The 17,864-nt window shown below is 32.2% G+C and overlaps 1 protein-coding gene across 1 annotated transcript; it reads right to left on the bottom strand.

Annotated features, from left to right (window-relative positions):
- Window positions 1-6,171: 6,171 nt before the first annotated feature.
- LOC108483727 (UDP-glucose 6-dehydrogenase 5-like) lies at window positions 6,172-8,873 on the bottom strand. Its single transcript, XM_017787288.2, has 2 exons — window positions 8,394-8,873; window positions 6,172-7,855 (listed from the first exon to the last, which is right to left on the bottom strand). The coding sequence occupies exon 2, from the start codon at window positions 7,842-7,844 to the stop codon at window positions 6,402-6,404; it is 1,443 nt and encodes a 480-aa protein (XP_017642777.1). The 5' UTR covers window positions 7,845-7,855; window positions 8,394-8,873; the 3' UTR covers window positions 6,172-6,401.
- Between the last annotated feature and the right edge of the window lie 8,991 nt (window positions 8,874-17,864).

Below are 17,864 nucleotides of genomic sequence, written 5' to 3'. Positions count from 1 at the left end.
TTTTTTGGCCCGGGCCCGGCCCGAATTATATAATAAATATATTTTCTTTTATTTTTAATTATATTTATATTTTAATATTAATTTTAATATAATCAATTTTATTATATTTTTCAAATTGTGTATTGTTTTAAGAATTGTTTTAATATATTTTTATTTGTTTCTTGTTTTAATATTTGTTTTAAATGTATTTGATTATTTAATATATTTTAAATTTTTTTATTTAATAAAATAAGTTAAAAAAATTTAATATGGGCCGGGCCGAGCTGGACTCAGGCTTAACAATTTTATTTCGGGCCGGGCTTGGGTAAATTTTTAGGCCCATATTTCGGGCTGGGCCGAGTCCGGGCCTAGAAAACGGGCCTAAAATTTTTTGTGGGCCCGGCCCGGCCCATGCACACCTCTAAACCATTTCTCTAGTGGATCTTTTTAATGACATTCATTTTGGAGGTTGTTGAGTTTGTTCTTTTGGAACAATTACCTTATCTTAAATAAGGAGTTGTTCAATACTGTCTTATTGAGATTCTAGATTCACTTCTTAATCAATAATAGATATGAGGACCTAAACATCATCAAAAGTGATAGTAGAAACTGAGTTAGAATACAATTCCTCCTCAAAAGCAATGCCTCTAACCTTATTTCTCCCCCAAACTCAACATCCTCAAATAATGTTGCAATTCTCGTATCAAAAATATTCCTAATTGTGGGATCATAAAACTCATAGCCCTTAAATCGCTCAGAATTTTCTTAACCCTTAACTTTACAGACATCAAAGAAGCCATAAGTGATGTCATTTCAACTTTATCGTTTTTAGCAAAATTTTTCTCAATTTTGTCAAGGAAACCTTGGCCTGAGTAATCTTTTCAGATTCTCTGCCCCTAAAGGCTTCTAAAATGTTGTGCTTCATGATCATTAGACTCATGCAATTTGAACAATCCCACCTCTCAAAATCCCTCGTAACATAAGGGGTGTTTTCCGCAGTGAGAGGTGCGGGTTGTTCTTCCCTTAGTGTAATGTCTATGTTCATACAACCAAACACTATAAGTAAGTGCCTTTTCCATTTATTTAAATTAGTCCCATTAAGCATGGGTATGGAATTTATATTAGCAGATATTATGGCAGTAGAAGATGAATTAGCTGAATATAGAACAAAAAATAAGCTCACATCAATATTCATAAGTAAACAATAAATTCAAGATAATGGCTAATCCCATCTCAAAATACCAAACACAATATTAATATCAAGTCTTTGGACAATAATATTAACAGTAAGTGGTACTCTTGTTGTAGCAATCAAACATTAACAATAAATTATGTCAAACAATTAATTAATCTTTGGACTAACTTTATGCTCACTAAAATACCTTATAATCGTCACACATTTATCACCACAGATGTTGTTGAAATTCTGCCAAATATTAACTTACCTTTGGGTCAATTAATAAACACATGAATCACAAAAACATATAATCATCTTGATATTTCAAATAAACTAATCTACACAAAAGAGGTCACTTTTGCGGCATTTTGTTTCAACTAATCTATTTAAAATATTAGACATCCTTAATTAAAACTCAAAGCCAAAATCTAAATTTATTTGTTTCTAAATATTTTTCTTAATTTCATCTTTCAATCAAATTAAAAGATAATAGTATATATTTATATATGTATATATATTTATCCCAAAACAACATACAATGATGTTGGCAAATATAATAATAGTTGAATAAATCATAAACCATAAACAACTTCACATAAGACTTCAAATTTAAACCAAAATAATTTGAATAAAGGTAAACCTCATCTTAAGATATCGGACACTCCATTAATATTTCATCTTTGGACAAAATATTAACTTGTAAGTGATATCTTAGTGTAGTAATCAAACATTGACAATAAGAACATGTCGAACAATAAATCTTCCTTTGGGCCGATTTATTACTCACATGTAAAATCGAATAATCGTCACATGTTTATCACCATAGTTGCACATGTAATATTATTAACCTGCATTTGGGCCTATCAATATCAACATAACTTAAGTTACATGCACAAAAACTTTTATATTTTAAAACAAAATAATTTATACAAAAAAAAATCATTTTGCTGACTTATTGCTTCAATAAAGTTATTTTAAAATATATATAAACATACTAATTTTCAAATTTAAAATTTCCCCAATAGTCAAATGTCAAAATTTTTTTTATTGCTTTATATACTCTGAAATAACCTAAAATAAGGTTGTCTTAATAATGCAATAAAAAACCCAAAAACTTATTTTTTGACTATTTCTTTTTTGTTCCAAAACCATACATATCAAAACCAAACAAAAATAATGTAGTGGTTCAAAGCCAAATAATTAACAAGCACATGCATTCATAATTTTGCCATGGATAAAAACACCAAAACAATTTACGCATATACATGTATTCATAATCAAATAAAAAAAAAACTTACCCTACCTATATCACGTTAATCCAAACTTGTATTTATGATTAAACAGAGATTAAAATGAATACTTGAAATAAAAACTTCAAGTCAGTATATCTCATAAATAAAACCATAATAGTTGACATACCCCATAATTCATACCATAGACTATATTAATATAATTTAACTGAATATTAGAAATAATAATATGTCAAATCCAAATATTATTCGACCTAACTTAAAAATAAGCAATTATGCCAAAAAAAGGAATCAAAATAGGCGGCACAATTGGTAAATTTCAACAACAACTATGATGCAAAGCATTAAACATTAAAGATTAATTTATCTTACACCAAAGCGCCTATAAAATTGAATATATAACCATAAAAATTAATTTCAATGATATCTATCAAAACTTAATTTTACCAATTAACCTATAAAAGATATCTTATTGAATAATGGTTATAAATACCTATTCACACAAACTATAATAATGCATTAATCCTCAAAATCATTGATTTGCATATAATATATATACACACATTATATATACACACAATTATAATAATATAAAAATAATCTTGGCTTGCCTTACATATTTCATGTAAACTCAAATTTATATTCATGACTAAAGACATTATCATAAAACTTCTTTATACGCATAAATACTTTAAAAAAATCCATAACCACTAAATATAAAAAGAATCCTAAATTATATAAAAGTCTTTATATGCTAACTACTTATGAAAATTCATAGCCACTATATTTAAAAAATCCAAATATTTTAATTTTAGTCGGGTTCCATAAGGACTAAAATTTATATAAAATAATTATAATGAAACTAAAAGTAATCATTTTATATATGAATTGAATTCAATGGTGAATATAATTCATCATGAATAAAGACAAAAGATGATGATTCCATATATATTCAATCAAGAACAGAAAATTTAAAACAAATAGTGCGAAAAAAAATCTTACCAACATTCATTTATTTGATTATCAAGTGAATTAACTTTTAAAATCAATTATACAATCTAATTGGAATTCTTCAATTGTAAAAAGTTGTAAGTCTGTAACTTTTATTTAATAATGACTTTAACTAAAATTTATAAAATAATTGTGTGAAAAGAACAGAAAGAAATCTCACAAATCAATTTTTATCAATTGATTATAAATAAATAAATAAATAAATAAACCTTCATCTTTCGAATAGCATATGCAAATATTAAACTAGATTATACTTATAAAACCTTAAAAATTATTTAAAGAACCAAAATCCAAAATTTATCAAGAATCTCAAAGATTCAACATAATATATAATTAAAATATCAAATCCATAAAATTAAAAAGAAAAACGAATCAATCCAAAATTAATAAAGAATCAATTCATTCTCAATGATTCAACATGACAAAACTCTGATACCACCTGTTAGAATTTTAAATAGTATCTAATATAAAATTAGAACCGTAAACCAGGATCTATCATGTCAAATCATCAAGAATAAATAAAGAACAGAACTAGATGCGGAAGTGTACTTGAATCCATGAATTTCTTGAAGTTTTACTTGATCTTAGGAATTTAATCTTCCAAACTAGCACACAAGAAATTCAGAGAATATCTGCTCTCTCTTTCCTAATAATGGGATACTAGAAAAGATATCTTATGTATAATTTGGGACCATAACCCTAATATTTATAACCTTGGCATAGTAGTTCTAATCAAATTTTAATTAGCCCATCATTAATTAGAATTTGATTAAAATTTAATTACTAGAGTATCTACACATATTTGACCAATATTTTATTTAATAATTAAAGCATAATAAAATTTTAACCAAATTAGATCACTTTTAATTTGGGCTAACCTATCATGATAGTAAATAATAACATGTAATTACCCTTATTATATATGTGATATCCATATTTTTCAACAAATTTTAATATTAAATTAAAATAAAAAAAGTCAGTGTCAATTATAATAATGATTCATATAAATACAAAAATATTTATATTAAATTAATAAACATATTTAATAATGATGGTTAAAAATAATTATTAAAATCTTATATGGTAAATTTTTTAAATATTTTAAAATCTCTCTCATAAGAAGAAGAAGAAGAAGAAGGAGAAAGAGGGGGAGGTGGAGAAGGAGAAGGAGAAGGAGAAGGAAGAAGAAGAAGAAAGAAGAAAGAAGAAAGAAGAAAGAAAAAAGAAGAAAGGAGGAGGAGGAGGAGGAGGAGAAGAAGAAGAAGAAGAAGAAGAAGAAACATAAAATTTTATAATGTCATCATAAATTAAGATGATTTTACATATCTCTCCACTGCTCTCAGGTGTCATTGTGTTCGAATATTTTTTTTCAAATGATTTTAGCTTATTAATGCTAATAATTTTCATTTTTTTTACAAACGATTTTTCTTAGATGCTATTAATGGAGGCTATTTATAGATCTAAACTTGATTTTAATTAATATACAATTATAACACTAATTAAGTGATAATTAAAAGATAAAATCAATCTTTATTTATATACTTAGACTTCTATTCAAGTTATAACTTTATCTTATTATGTTGATAAATATAAAAATAAAAGAGACTACTTATAAAAAATAAAAATAATTAAGAATTTATTTTAAAAATATTTTGACCTTAATTATTAGTTATTTTAACTTATTGGTATAAATTTATCACAACTTAACCAATAATTTTAAATTAAATTATAAACACTTTTAAATGTCAATTTAATAATATGGTAAAAATGAAGGATATTCTCGTCAGTTTAAATTTTTTCCAAACTTATGCTTTTATATATATATATATATATATATATATATATATATATATATTCTAGATAATAGATATAGATATGTAATATATGATTAATTAAAAGCTTATGTTCTTGACTTGATATTATATATATGATTAATCATTCTCCTCCTAATTTTTTCATTTTGAAAAATAAAATAATTTTATTTAATGAAAGATAAAAAGAAGACTTATATTTTCAATAGATTTATTTTAAAATGCTTAATATATCATTTGGTATTTGAGTTTGATTTTTTTAATGTAGTATATATTTATGTTATTTTTGTCTAATTTGAAACCTGTATTTGACAAAAAGTCATATATTTTGGTACTCAAAGGTGACAATGTTAACAATTTTAGTGTTTATTCAAGTTTTATGATTGAGCTAATGAAAGTTAATTGCTAATATTATTAGGTTTGATTTTTCATAATTTTGTTAATAGAATAAATTTAGTGTTAATGTGAATTTGTTTAATTTTACGTTTACTTTGACAAATACAATCGATGAATGTTATTAAATTTGAATTTGGATTTTAAAGTTGATTTGATGAAAATAAATTGCTAATATTATTAGTTAATCATGACTTTTTATTAAATAAATCAAAATCAAATTAAATACTAAATAGTTAACACCGTTATTTTTGATATCAAAATATATAAAAAAATAACACATGTACTACATTAAAAAATATCAAACTTAAATGCTAAATTATGCATTAAAATTTTTGAAAAATATAAATAAAAAAAACTAAATTTAGGTAAAAGGATACTTTAAATGTTATATACTTGTACAATGAAATAAAACTATTTTATTGGCATCAGACTTAATTCAGCTCAGTTGCCCTTACTAGTGGCAATTTAGCAGTTGAATCAACATGAGTTTCAAAGAATCTCCAATTTGAAAAACATGTGGTAGGATTGATGCATAAGATACAGTGAGTTATAAAATTAAATGGTAAATGTTTTATTAGTTTAAACTAATAGCAAAGCAGATACTGTGGCGGCTAAGGACAGATCCAGACACTCATGTTTCAACTCCCAAGTAATTCAATATAAGTTGAAATACCATAATCTTAATTCTAAAAGAAATGAATGTTATAAAGTATACTATTGGATAATGTTTTCCTCGAGATTATAAAGCTGTAGCTCAACCATATCCAGAATACAGTCTTATGCCACCGCTGGCATGTCCTTTAGCCATTCATCCAATGGCTTTCCAATGGAGTAGACAATAAACCCGATTTCCCTCAGCTTAGCTACATCCACGATGTTCCGGCCATCGAAGACGAATGCAGGCTTCTGCATGTTATCATAAATCTTCTGGTAATCCAGGGTTTTAAACTCATCCCACTCTGTCAGAATGCAAATTCCATGAGCATCCTTTGTTGCCGCATAGGCATCCCAAACAACGCTAACTTGCTTCATGGAACTCGGGCTCGTCGGTTGAAGATGAACTGGATGGTCCCAATCGAACTTGTTCATCGAAAGATCCCTCTGAATCTGCTCTTCGCTGACTTGAGGGTCGTATATGCTCAGCATAGCCTTGTCACCCAACAGTCCTTTGCACACATCAATCGCCGGGGTCTCCCTAGTGTCACCAGTGTCCTTCTTGAAAGCAAAGCCAAGAATGGCAATCTTCTTCCCTGAAACTGTGTTGAACATTGAGGACACAATCCGGTTCACAAAGCGAGTTTTCTGGTAATCGTTCACCTTTATCACTTGTTTCCAGTAATTTGCTACCTCTGGGAGCCCATTGCACTCACAGATATAAACCAAGTTGAGAATATCCTTTTGGAAACATGATCCACCAAAACCAACACTAGCATTCAAGAACTTGGGTCCTATTCTCGTATCCTTTCCGACAGCATGAGAAACTTGGCTCACATCAGCACCAGTGGCCTCACACAATGCCGACATAGCATTAACAGAAGAGATTCTCTGTGCCAAGAAGGCATTGGCAGCGAGCTTCGATAGCTCAGCAGACCAGAGGTTGGTGCATATGATACGGTCCATCGGAACCCAGTGAGCATAAACATCCCTCAATGCCTTAATAGCCTTTTGACCTTCTGGGGTCTCTCTTCCTCCTATGAGAACACGGTCAGGTTCAAATAGGTCCTGGATTGCAGTTCCCTCAGCAAGGAATTCAGGGTTGGAGAGAATCTGAAAGTTGATGCCTTTGCTGTTGTGTGTCAAAATTTTCTCAATTGCCTCGGCAGTTTTAACAGGGACGGTCGACTTCTCAACCACAATCTTGTTGGATTTGGATACATCGGCAATCATACGAGCCGCACTCTCCCAGTAGGTGAGATCAGCCGCTTTCCCAGCACCAAGGCCTTGAGTTTTGGTGGGTGTGTTAACCGAAACAAACACTATATCAGCCTCAGAAACATACTTCTCCACATCACTGCTAAACAAAAGGTTCTTTTCTCTGCATTTCTTCACCACCTCGTCGAGCCCTGGCTCGTATATGGGGAGAGTATCACTATTCCAGGCACTAATTCTTGGCACTGAAATATCCACAACAGCTACTTGAATTTCTGGGCATTTTAGTGCAATGACAGCCATTGTTGGCCCACCAACATACCCGGCTCCGATGCAACAGATCTTCACCATTGTTCGATATCCTAAAACATACACATGTAAGACAAAACATCTAATTTAAGACACAGAAAACCTATGAAGCATCGAAATTAGCAAACAATGATGCCGGCAATACGTTAATTACCCGAGATCTATTTCTTTAATAAACAAAACTCTTTTTTTGTTTGTTTTTTAAGTTTAATTCCAAGAAAAGAAATTACAAAACAAATGTTGATGAACTAGTAAGAGAAATCAGATCTATGGTTTCCCAGTATATATATATATATCAAATTAAGGACTAGAGGTCCAAAATGCAAACAGACTCAGAAAAAAATGAAGTCAATTACTAGTAATTCCTTTTAACAAGAAGAATAATTTCAATGAACACATTTAGCCATGACATCTAACCAGACAAGAAAAAAAAAACAATGGAAACAAAAACAGATCCATCAATTAACAAAACCCAAATAACATGAATCCAAAAAGAAATGAAGAAAGCCAAAACATAGATAGACAAGAACAAAGAGAGAGGGAAAAATTAAAACCCATAGAATGGAAACAAGTGAAGATCAAATAAATTACCTTTCTGGTCTTGAGCTATTAGATAAAAGATAGATGAAGCAGAGAGGCCGTGATGGAAATGGCGAAGAATGAGCAGATCTAAAAGATTTCCATTTATATAGAAATATTGTCAGCTAAATCACATCGAAGATCCAACCACTCAAGTGCTTCCACCACGGCCCATATTTACAATTTATTATTATTTTCTACAAATTATCAACACTTATTCTTACACGTTTCTTACTCCCTTGACTCATGAATCCCACACTTAACTAATAACTACCGACAGTTTTTTTTTTAATTAATTATTCTAAAGTTTGCTAAAGCTTCTTCCTTTTTCAGTGGGGACGTTTGAATGGCAGATGGAAATTTTGTTCTTTTGTGTTCAATTGGAAATACAAAATAATTCGCACAGCGACAAAAACCCAGATCCTATAAGTGATTATGGCTGCAGTTAAAGCACAGAGTTTGGTATGAATTTAGATCATCTATAGAGAAAACCAAGCCATATTTTTGTGGGACTTAATTCAACTTTATAAGTAAACAAAGGGATTTTACTAATCTTTCAAAATTACAAAGTAATTCAACAGTAAACTAAACCAATAGAATAAATTTATAAAACAAAATCATGTTAAATAAAATGAAATTACTATTAATTTAAGGATTCAGAGGTAATAATAACAAAAAAGTTAAAAAAGGGGAATTTTATAGTGAAATTGTTATCAAATAGAAGCACCCATGTGGGTTGTATTGTTTGGTGGAATAAAAGGACATATTTCATATTATATTGTGAAGAAGCTTTCAAGGCCATACGTGCAGGACACTAAAAGTACTTTATTTTCTTTTTTAATATTAAACAAGACAGCCTAGTTTAAAGTTGGTTGATACTTGTTTTCATGTCATTGATGTGATCCAAAGGCTGCTATTTTTTTTATTTGAATTATGATAATTTCGAGTCGATTAGATGAGATAGATGGTTTTGGATTTTACTCTGTTCTCTTTCAGTTAATTTGGACGGGTGAATTTTTCCTTGAAATGGTGTTAAATTTCTATTCTCTTTATGAATTTATAAAATACGAAATATTAATTTATTATTTAAGTTATGCACGTAAAATATTAATAGGTATATTAACCTAAGCCATGTATTTTTACTGTTTATAGTGTTATTAAAGTATATACATTAATTTTTAGTAGGTACTTGACTAAATTATGTATTCTTTTTTTTTTTATAAAAAATGACTGATACCCATTAAAAGGCACACGGCTCAAGGTGGTGTAAACAGAGTCTTTACAAATAGAGAAAAATGAACAGACAAAACGCAGCAGGCCAACAGCCAAGCCATAAAATCGCACATAGAAAACAACAAAACCCATAAATGCAAAAGATAAAACCACCCTATGCCAAAACCAAACGACTCAAAAACAAAAATATTAGCTAACACCTATCTTCTCTTCTTGTAAAAAATGTAACTGAGATGAGCAAACTGAAGAAAAGTAAAAAGCTTTGAACCCATCAATAGAGATTCTTTGAACATTCTCCATATTCAAAGCGATTATAAAAAGAAGCTTGGCGATTTTGGATCCAAGCCATCCGATCCTTATCTGCCATCGTCCTCACCGATTCTAGAGCTCCATCTACCCAGATGCAAGGGATTTATCGTTTCCTTCATTCCAAAGCCAATGTGTGAGCCGCTCTATTAACCGTTCGAGGAACAAAAAGGTAAGAGACTTCTTCGAAATTATTTTCAAGGGTACAAATATGGTGCGTAATCGGTCTGAGAATTGATCTTCCCTTTTTGTCTTGAGTTTTATTATTACCGACAGAGAGTCCCTTTCCAAGATAAGACGCCAAAAACCCATTTCAGACGCGAAAATCATAGCCCTTTCGCACGCCCTTGCTTTAGCCACAAAAGCATCGACAACATATTCAAAAAGATAAGTACACGCCCCTATAATTTCACCTTTAGAATATCTAGCTAATATTGTTGCAATAGAGGTTCTAGAGTCACTTTAAAAAGACACATGAAAATTTAGCTTAATAATACCGATGTCTGGGGGACTCCATAGCTCCTTCGACAGCGATCTAGAAAAAACCTGGAGTTTCTCATGACTTTAACTTATCTCTTAACTGTAGCCTCGAATGAATCCTAGCAATTCCTACAAAGAAAACTTAACACATTCATGAATAAGTTTGTTTCTTCGATACCATAGGGCTCATAAAGAAATAGCAATAATCTGTCTGTTGTCTTTATCTGCTGCAGAGAAAGTGTTAACAAATCAAGTTTTACAACTCGAGGTACACCCGACTGGAGCAAGGGTGATTTGAAGAGAAGCCCAAATGTGCTGTAATATTCCACAAGACTACATCAAATGGTCAGAGTCCTCTGGAGCCTCATTACAAAGAGGACAGATGACATCCACACTTAAAGTCCTTTGAAATAGATTATAGAAGTGAGGCACAAGATTATTAAACAATCTTCATATGTGTATTTTTATTTTAGCTGGGATGTACATAAACCAAAAGGATTTGTAGAAATCCTTGTAGTTTTCTGCATTAGGGAAATTGTAATTAGTATTCTGTAGATGTTCTATAACTAGGACCCGATACCCACTTTTCATTGAGTACTCCTCAGTGCCCTCATATTTCTAGACCAGCATATCTTCCGATCTAGCACCAGAAATCGGAATGGAGAAAATACGAGTCGCTTGATCATCATCAACAATATTATGATGGCAAATTATGTATTATTAATTATCAATGTATGAGTAAGGTTAATTTTTAATATTAGCTATATCACATTGAGATGATTTTGTGTATTTGTACAGTTTAAGAACTAAGGGAAGAAATATAGCGCATTACATTGACATTATGATGGGTTATGTCTTATAAAAATACTATAAAGATCCCTTCCTCCATTTCTCACCACTCAAAATCAAACATTAAAATTGAGTAAAGAGAGAGATCAAGTGTCACACCTGAAACTATTAAAATTAAAGTTTGGTCTTGATTATAGGGAAGACATTGATGAAGATGATTATTTTGAATTAAATTCCGGTAAGTAGAGGTATCAAATTGTTAAACTTTCAGTTCATATGGGCTTCAATATGAATTATTGAATCTTGTGAACCTATTGGTAGACAAGTTAAATTACAATTCTAGTTTCATTACATTTGAACTAGATGGTATAAGTGGGGAACAACATGATTATAGCTTTAATATTTTATATTGAATGTTGGAATTGGTGAACGAAAGTGAGAGGGGTATAAGTAGGAGAACCAAAGTGAGAAAGGTATAAGTAAGAGAACTGAAGATGCTATTCTTCGATTCTCTTATTTTGGCATTTTTCTTCTTCATTTTCCTTTTCTTTTTTTGGAATGGTAAGGAAGTAAGGAGCAATTTTCATAAAGGAAAAATAAACTTATTAACTTGAGAAATTAAATATTTGTAGATCCGGTAATCTTTCTAACCCTTTTGTACCTTTTTTATTGAATAAAAGAGGTAAGAAACTTGTAGGTTATAGTAAAGTTCATGGTGGTGAACATAAAATTTTAGAGAGCTTATAAAATTATTCTACATGTTAATGATTTCGATTGTCTCACTTATGAATATTGTCGCTTTGATTGATGGATGGTTATTTTGTTTAGCTAACCAAGGAGGAAGCCCGAGTGACAAAGGAAAGGCTAAACAGGTGTAGGGTTCTAGCATCCAGGTGTTTTTATGGGTAAGTTTCTGAACTCCAATTGTAAGACCCATAACTCAATCCTATTGCCAAACCCGAGTTACGAAATGCTATAGTCATAACCAGAATAGAACATATTCAAATCACATTGATTAACTCAAACAAGCATAGAATACTTCATAATCGTATAATTATTGCTCAAATTTAATAAAAAATCCAAACATAATCAATTCAATTTATGATTAACAAATACATCATTTCTCAGATCATATATGAGCTTATGTATGATACAATACTATCCATAATTTAACTAGGATTAATTTGCAACATTTTCAAAATTTCAATTCAATTATAAATCAAAATAATTCATAGCTCAATTTAGTTATCATAAATCAGTAGTCAATCATTATTCATAACATATATGTGAAAACAAAACTTAAATCGGGTTCACGTAACCTTAAAAATAGTTTGGAAACAACAAGGACTAATCTGAAACAAAATAGAAAAATGTAGAAAAATTTGAAAACATGGGCCACATAGCCATGTGACAAAGCTCAGGTTGTGTGGCTCAAGAACATAGTCGTGTAGCCAACCATGTACAATTCGAAGTTAGGGGCACACAACTGTGTCTCTAAGCCGTGTAACAGCCTGATGCCGTGTGGAAAAACCTAAACCTAAAAATCAATAAGGCACGTGATTGTATGAGGAGGTTGTTATTTTATGAAAGAAGAGAAAATGGATGAGAAAAGAAATGAAAAAGTAAAAGGATATAAGCAATAGTGAGGTAGGGAGGGAAAAGGGTGGTGAAAGCTTGGTCAATTGTGGCTAAGTCTAATGAACCACAATTAAAGGCAAGATATAAAGTTTTGACAAGGGAGGGAGACATGGAGTGAAATGGGGATCATGTTACCTCAACATATGGTAAGTTTGACTCATAAAGAGGGAAAAGAATCCTCCTAAAAGATGGTAACAATAGGGTGGACGACAAACACATTATGCACATGGAAATTATGTTAAAAAAATAAATAAAAAGATGAAATGATAGAAGCAATAGAGAGGTAGGGCCAGAAAAGGGTGGTGAAAGCTTGGTCAACTGTGACTAGGTTCAATGAACCATAATAAAAGGCAAGATATAAAGTTTTGACAAGGAAAGGAGACATGGAGTGAAATGGGGAATCCTCCTAAAAATGGTAAGTTTGACTCATAAAGAGGGAAAGTAATCCTCTTAAAGATAGTAACAATGGGGTGGACGACAAGCACATTATGCACATGGAAATTGTGTTAAAAAAATTAATTAAATAGAATCTAGAATCTAGCTAAACTCCATAGAATAAAACCACCGTCTTAGGAGGCTACTACAAATGGAAAATTCTGGTAACGATACTATTAGTTATACTTGCAATGTCGGTGATTGGAATACCAAAAAAGTACATTTCAAAGAAGCCGTTGATGTAGAAGAGACTAATATGGTGGTGGATTCTGAGCAACAGCCGATGATGTCTTTTATAGACAAACTTTTGGAAGGGAGGAATGGCCTCCTCTGATAGAAATCCTGTAGGGAGTCTCAGAAGGAATGAAGGTGTTTTAGAAATTCTGGATACATTAATGGTTAATGAGATTCTGACAATCACTTTTTTAGAGTGCATCAAAGATACACTCTTCAAGGAAATGGAATCAACAGTTATTCTTAAGTTACTTGGGCGCAACATTGGTTATAACTTGTTTTATAACCGTATACTCAATTTCTAGAAACCTGCAAAATCCTTTCATTTGATGGATATCACAAATGGTTATTTTTTTTTTGTTAAGTTTCAAGACATGGAAGATTATAATAAAGTTTTAACTCAAGGTCCATGGATAATTTTTGGGCAATACCTCACTATTCAACTTTAGACAAAAATGTTCAATCCAGCACAACCTTATCCCAACATGGTGTTGGCTTGGATCCGTCTACTAGGGCTTTCGAGTTATCTGTACAAAAGGCAAACCATTGAAGCAATTGGAGGTTTAATCAAGAAAGTTGTCAAATTGGATTTTCAAACTGATAACAGTACCCGAGGACGGTTTGCCCGTTTGGTCGTGTTTGTCAACCTCGACAAACCACTTACCTCTAAGGTCTTGGTCAATGGTGACATTCAACGGGTAGAATATGAATCTCTCCTGACGATCTATTTCAGTTGTGGAAGATATGGGCATGTCAAAGAGCTGTGTCCTTCAGTGGGAGTTGGTAAGGTTTTGGAAAGGCCGGAGGCGATTTTGGAAAGTTCTAAGGCTATTGCGGTGATGGCATCTGGTGAAATTGTCGACGAGGGTATTAGTTGAGAGAAAATCACGGAGGGGATAATAGGATTCTCGGGCTAATGAGGCTGTGAAAATAGGAAAAGATCTGTTGGGATCTAGATTCACACTATTAATTGGGGGGAATGACGTAGGCAGTGGCTTTGCTGAAGTTGATAGCGGTTATGGGATAGGGAAAGAAGGAAGTCGTAGGATTATAGGAGGAATTTTTAAGGAAAATAGGGTTTTAGATAAAATGATTTCGGGTCATTTAGAGAAGATGGGCTGTGGTGCTGAGATGGACTTTATGGTTGTGGTCAGGCTGATTTTAGGCTCAGGGATAAGTGGACTGATAGCTGTTGAAACAAGCTTGGGCAAGGGTGTAGTGGGTCTAAGACGTTGAGGGAGAGGCCTGTGGGGTCTGATGGTTTATTTCAAAAAGACAAGGACTTGCTAAATAATTTTTCTAATTCTATTTCTATTATACCATCTGTAGGGCCACATAAATTAAAAGAGGAGGGGTGCAAGTAAATAAGCCGTTAAATGTAATGCTTGGTGGGCCAAGTGGAGAACGAACTAGGCAGAAGGGTCCTTTAGTTTCTAATGGGTTAATTTTTAATGGTTTGGATAACTCAATTTCAAATAGACACAATATTATTTTAAATAATCAGTATGCGAGTAACATTTCATTTAATGTTTTATTTGAGCAGGGAATGGGGGAAGAGCATTCGGGTTCTCCAGAAATTATAGAGGACAATTTGGTTATTAATAACGCCATGTCAAATTGAATTTTTAAACTAATAATAGTACCCGGGGACGGTTTGCCCGTTTGGTCGTGTTTGTCAACCTCGACAAACCACTTACCTCTAAGGTCTTTTTCAATGGTGACATTCAACAGGTAGAATATGAATCTCTCCCGACGATCTATTTCAGCTATGTTAGATATGGGCATGCCAAAGAGCTGTGTTCGTTGGTGGGAGTTGGTGCAGTTTTAGAGAGGCCGAAGGCGGTTTTAGAAAGTTCAAAGGCTACGGTGGTGATGGCATCTGGTGAAATTTTCAACGAGGGTGGAGATAGAAAGAACACTAATTTCGGGCCACGGATATTAGTTAAGAGAAAATCACGGAGGGGATCACAGGATTCTCGGGCTAATGAGGCTGTGAAAAAAGGAAAGGATCCATTGGGATCTAGATTCATGCTATTAATCGGAGGGAATGACGCAGGGGGTGGCTTTGCTGAAGCTGATAGGGGTTATGGGAGAGGGAAATAAGGAAGCCACGGGATTATAGGAGGAATTTCTAAGGAAAATAGGGTTTTAGATAAAATGATTTCGGGTCATTAAGAGAAGATGGGCTGTGGTGCTGAAATGGACTCTATGGCTGTGGTCAAGCCGGTTTTAGGCTCAAGGATAAGTGGACTGATGGCTACTGAAACAGGCTTGGACAAGGGGGAGAATGGGTCTAAGGCGTTGGAGAAGAGGCCTGTGGGGTCTGATGGTTTATTTCAAAAAGAGAAGGACCTGCTAAATATTTTTCTAATTCTGTTTCTATTGTGCCATCTGTAAGGCCGGATAAATTAAAAGAGGGAGAGGCACAAGTAAATAGGCCGTCAAATGCAATGCTTGATGGGCCAAGTGGAGAACAAACTAGGCAGAAGGGTCCTTTAGTTTCTAATGGGTTGATTTTTAGTGGTTTGGATAGCTCAATTTCAAATGGGCACAATATTATTTTAAATAGTCAGTATGCGAGTAACATTTCATTTAATGTTTTATTTGAGCAGGGAATGGGGGAGGAGCATTCGGGTTCTCCAGGAATTATAGAGGAAAATTTGGTTCTTAATAACCTCATGTTCGAAGGATCTAATGAATTTGTGGTCAAATTAAACGCAAATTTTTTAGACCTAAAGCATCATTCAGCCGTTATTATTATAGATAATAATATGAATAAAACTCCTAAAGGTAACAAGAAAAATATTTTAGTTAGTACTAATAAATCTTTTTCTGTTTCCAAAGGGCACAATTCTGATAATAGAGTTAGTAATAATCATAGTGGAGATTCACTTAATTGTCCATTCAAGGACAAGGGAGGTAGGTTAAAAAATGCTGGAATTTCTCGAATTCTATTATCAGATGCTATAAGCTCCATGGTTAATCTTGTTAGTTCGCAAGTTGGGCCTGGATCGGAAGTAATCAGAGGTAGTGCTGAAGGACAGATTAGTGGTCCTGACTCCACATCTGCATGATTTGGCGGTATTATTATTTTAATTATGCAGGTGCTTTGGAATGGAGTGCTTTCCTAGAAGTTTAAACCAAAAATAGGAGTTCGTCAAGTATACCCATTGTCACCCTATCTTTTCATCCTGTGTATGGAGTGGTTAGGGCATGGTATTCACACGGCCATGGCGGATGGTAGATGGTCGCCCATTTGGCTCATTAGATCAGGTCCGTCTCTATCTCATCTCTTTTTTGCAGAAAATTTGATTATTTTTGGTCAGGCAAAGGAGGAGCAGGCACAAATTATTAAGGAAGTTTTAGACACCTTTTGTGGTCTTTCGGGACATAAAGTTAATCTTCAGAAGTCAAACATGGTGTTTTCTAAAGGGGTGGATGAGGACGTTTAAAAGCATATTAGAGGACTCCTTGGTTTTTAACTGGTGTATAATATTGGTTCGTATTTAGGGGTTCCTCTCTTTCATGAGAAGGTTACTGATAATACTTTGCATTTTGTTGTCAATAAAGTGTGGTGTAAACTGTGCAGTTGGCACGCTCGACAACTCTCTCTTGTTGGCATAATTACTTTAGCTTAAGTGGTCTTACATTCAATCCCTAGCTACTTTATGCATGTAACACCCCCTACCCGTATCCGTCATCGGAACAGGGTACGAGGTATTATTGGAGCTTATTGAATCATTATTAATTAGGGGAAAAAGTAAAACAAAGTAAACATGTAATATTTAATTAATTCGTATAACATGGTAATTAACTTACCGCTTTTCTATATTCAACATAATTATGCAAAACATAGTTATTCGAATTGACCATGAGCCCTAATACCGATTCTTATCACATTGTTAGTCATATAATTCATATAAATATCAAGAAACATGTATGTGCTCAACTTTCATTAAATTTTTCATTTACATATACTTTTACACATAATTTATTCACATAACTTATAACAATCATATCTATGTTTTTTACATACACTTTCATAACAATTTGTCTTGATTTGAGACTATTTCACATTGGAGCTTTACTCATTAAATCATTTGAAATACTATCTTTATACAAATAGTACACTTGAGTTGCATAATTCAATAATTATGAACGAACACATTTATAAAATATATTCCATGTTCATATATCATAGTCTCATGTCTTCATATATCAAATATATAACCATCATTTTCTTGTGTTTCAGATAAATACATATAACCATACATAAGCATGTCATTCATTATTTCTTCCTGTCTATCACAATTTTAAATGACACATTTATATGAATGAGTTCAATAATAACCACGAAAATACTTACCA

The sequence above is a fragment of the Gossypium arboreum genome, chromosome 3, assembly GCF_025698485.1.
Source record: "Gossypium arboreum isolate Shixiya-1 chromosome 3, ASM2569848v2, whole genome shotgun sequence".
NCBI lineage: Eukaryota > Viridiplantae > Streptophyta > Magnoliopsida > Malvales > Malvaceae > Gossypium > Gossypium arboreum.
The sequence above is the reverse complement of the archived record's forward strand: the minus strand, read 5'-3'. Positions and strand labels throughout refer to the sequence as shown.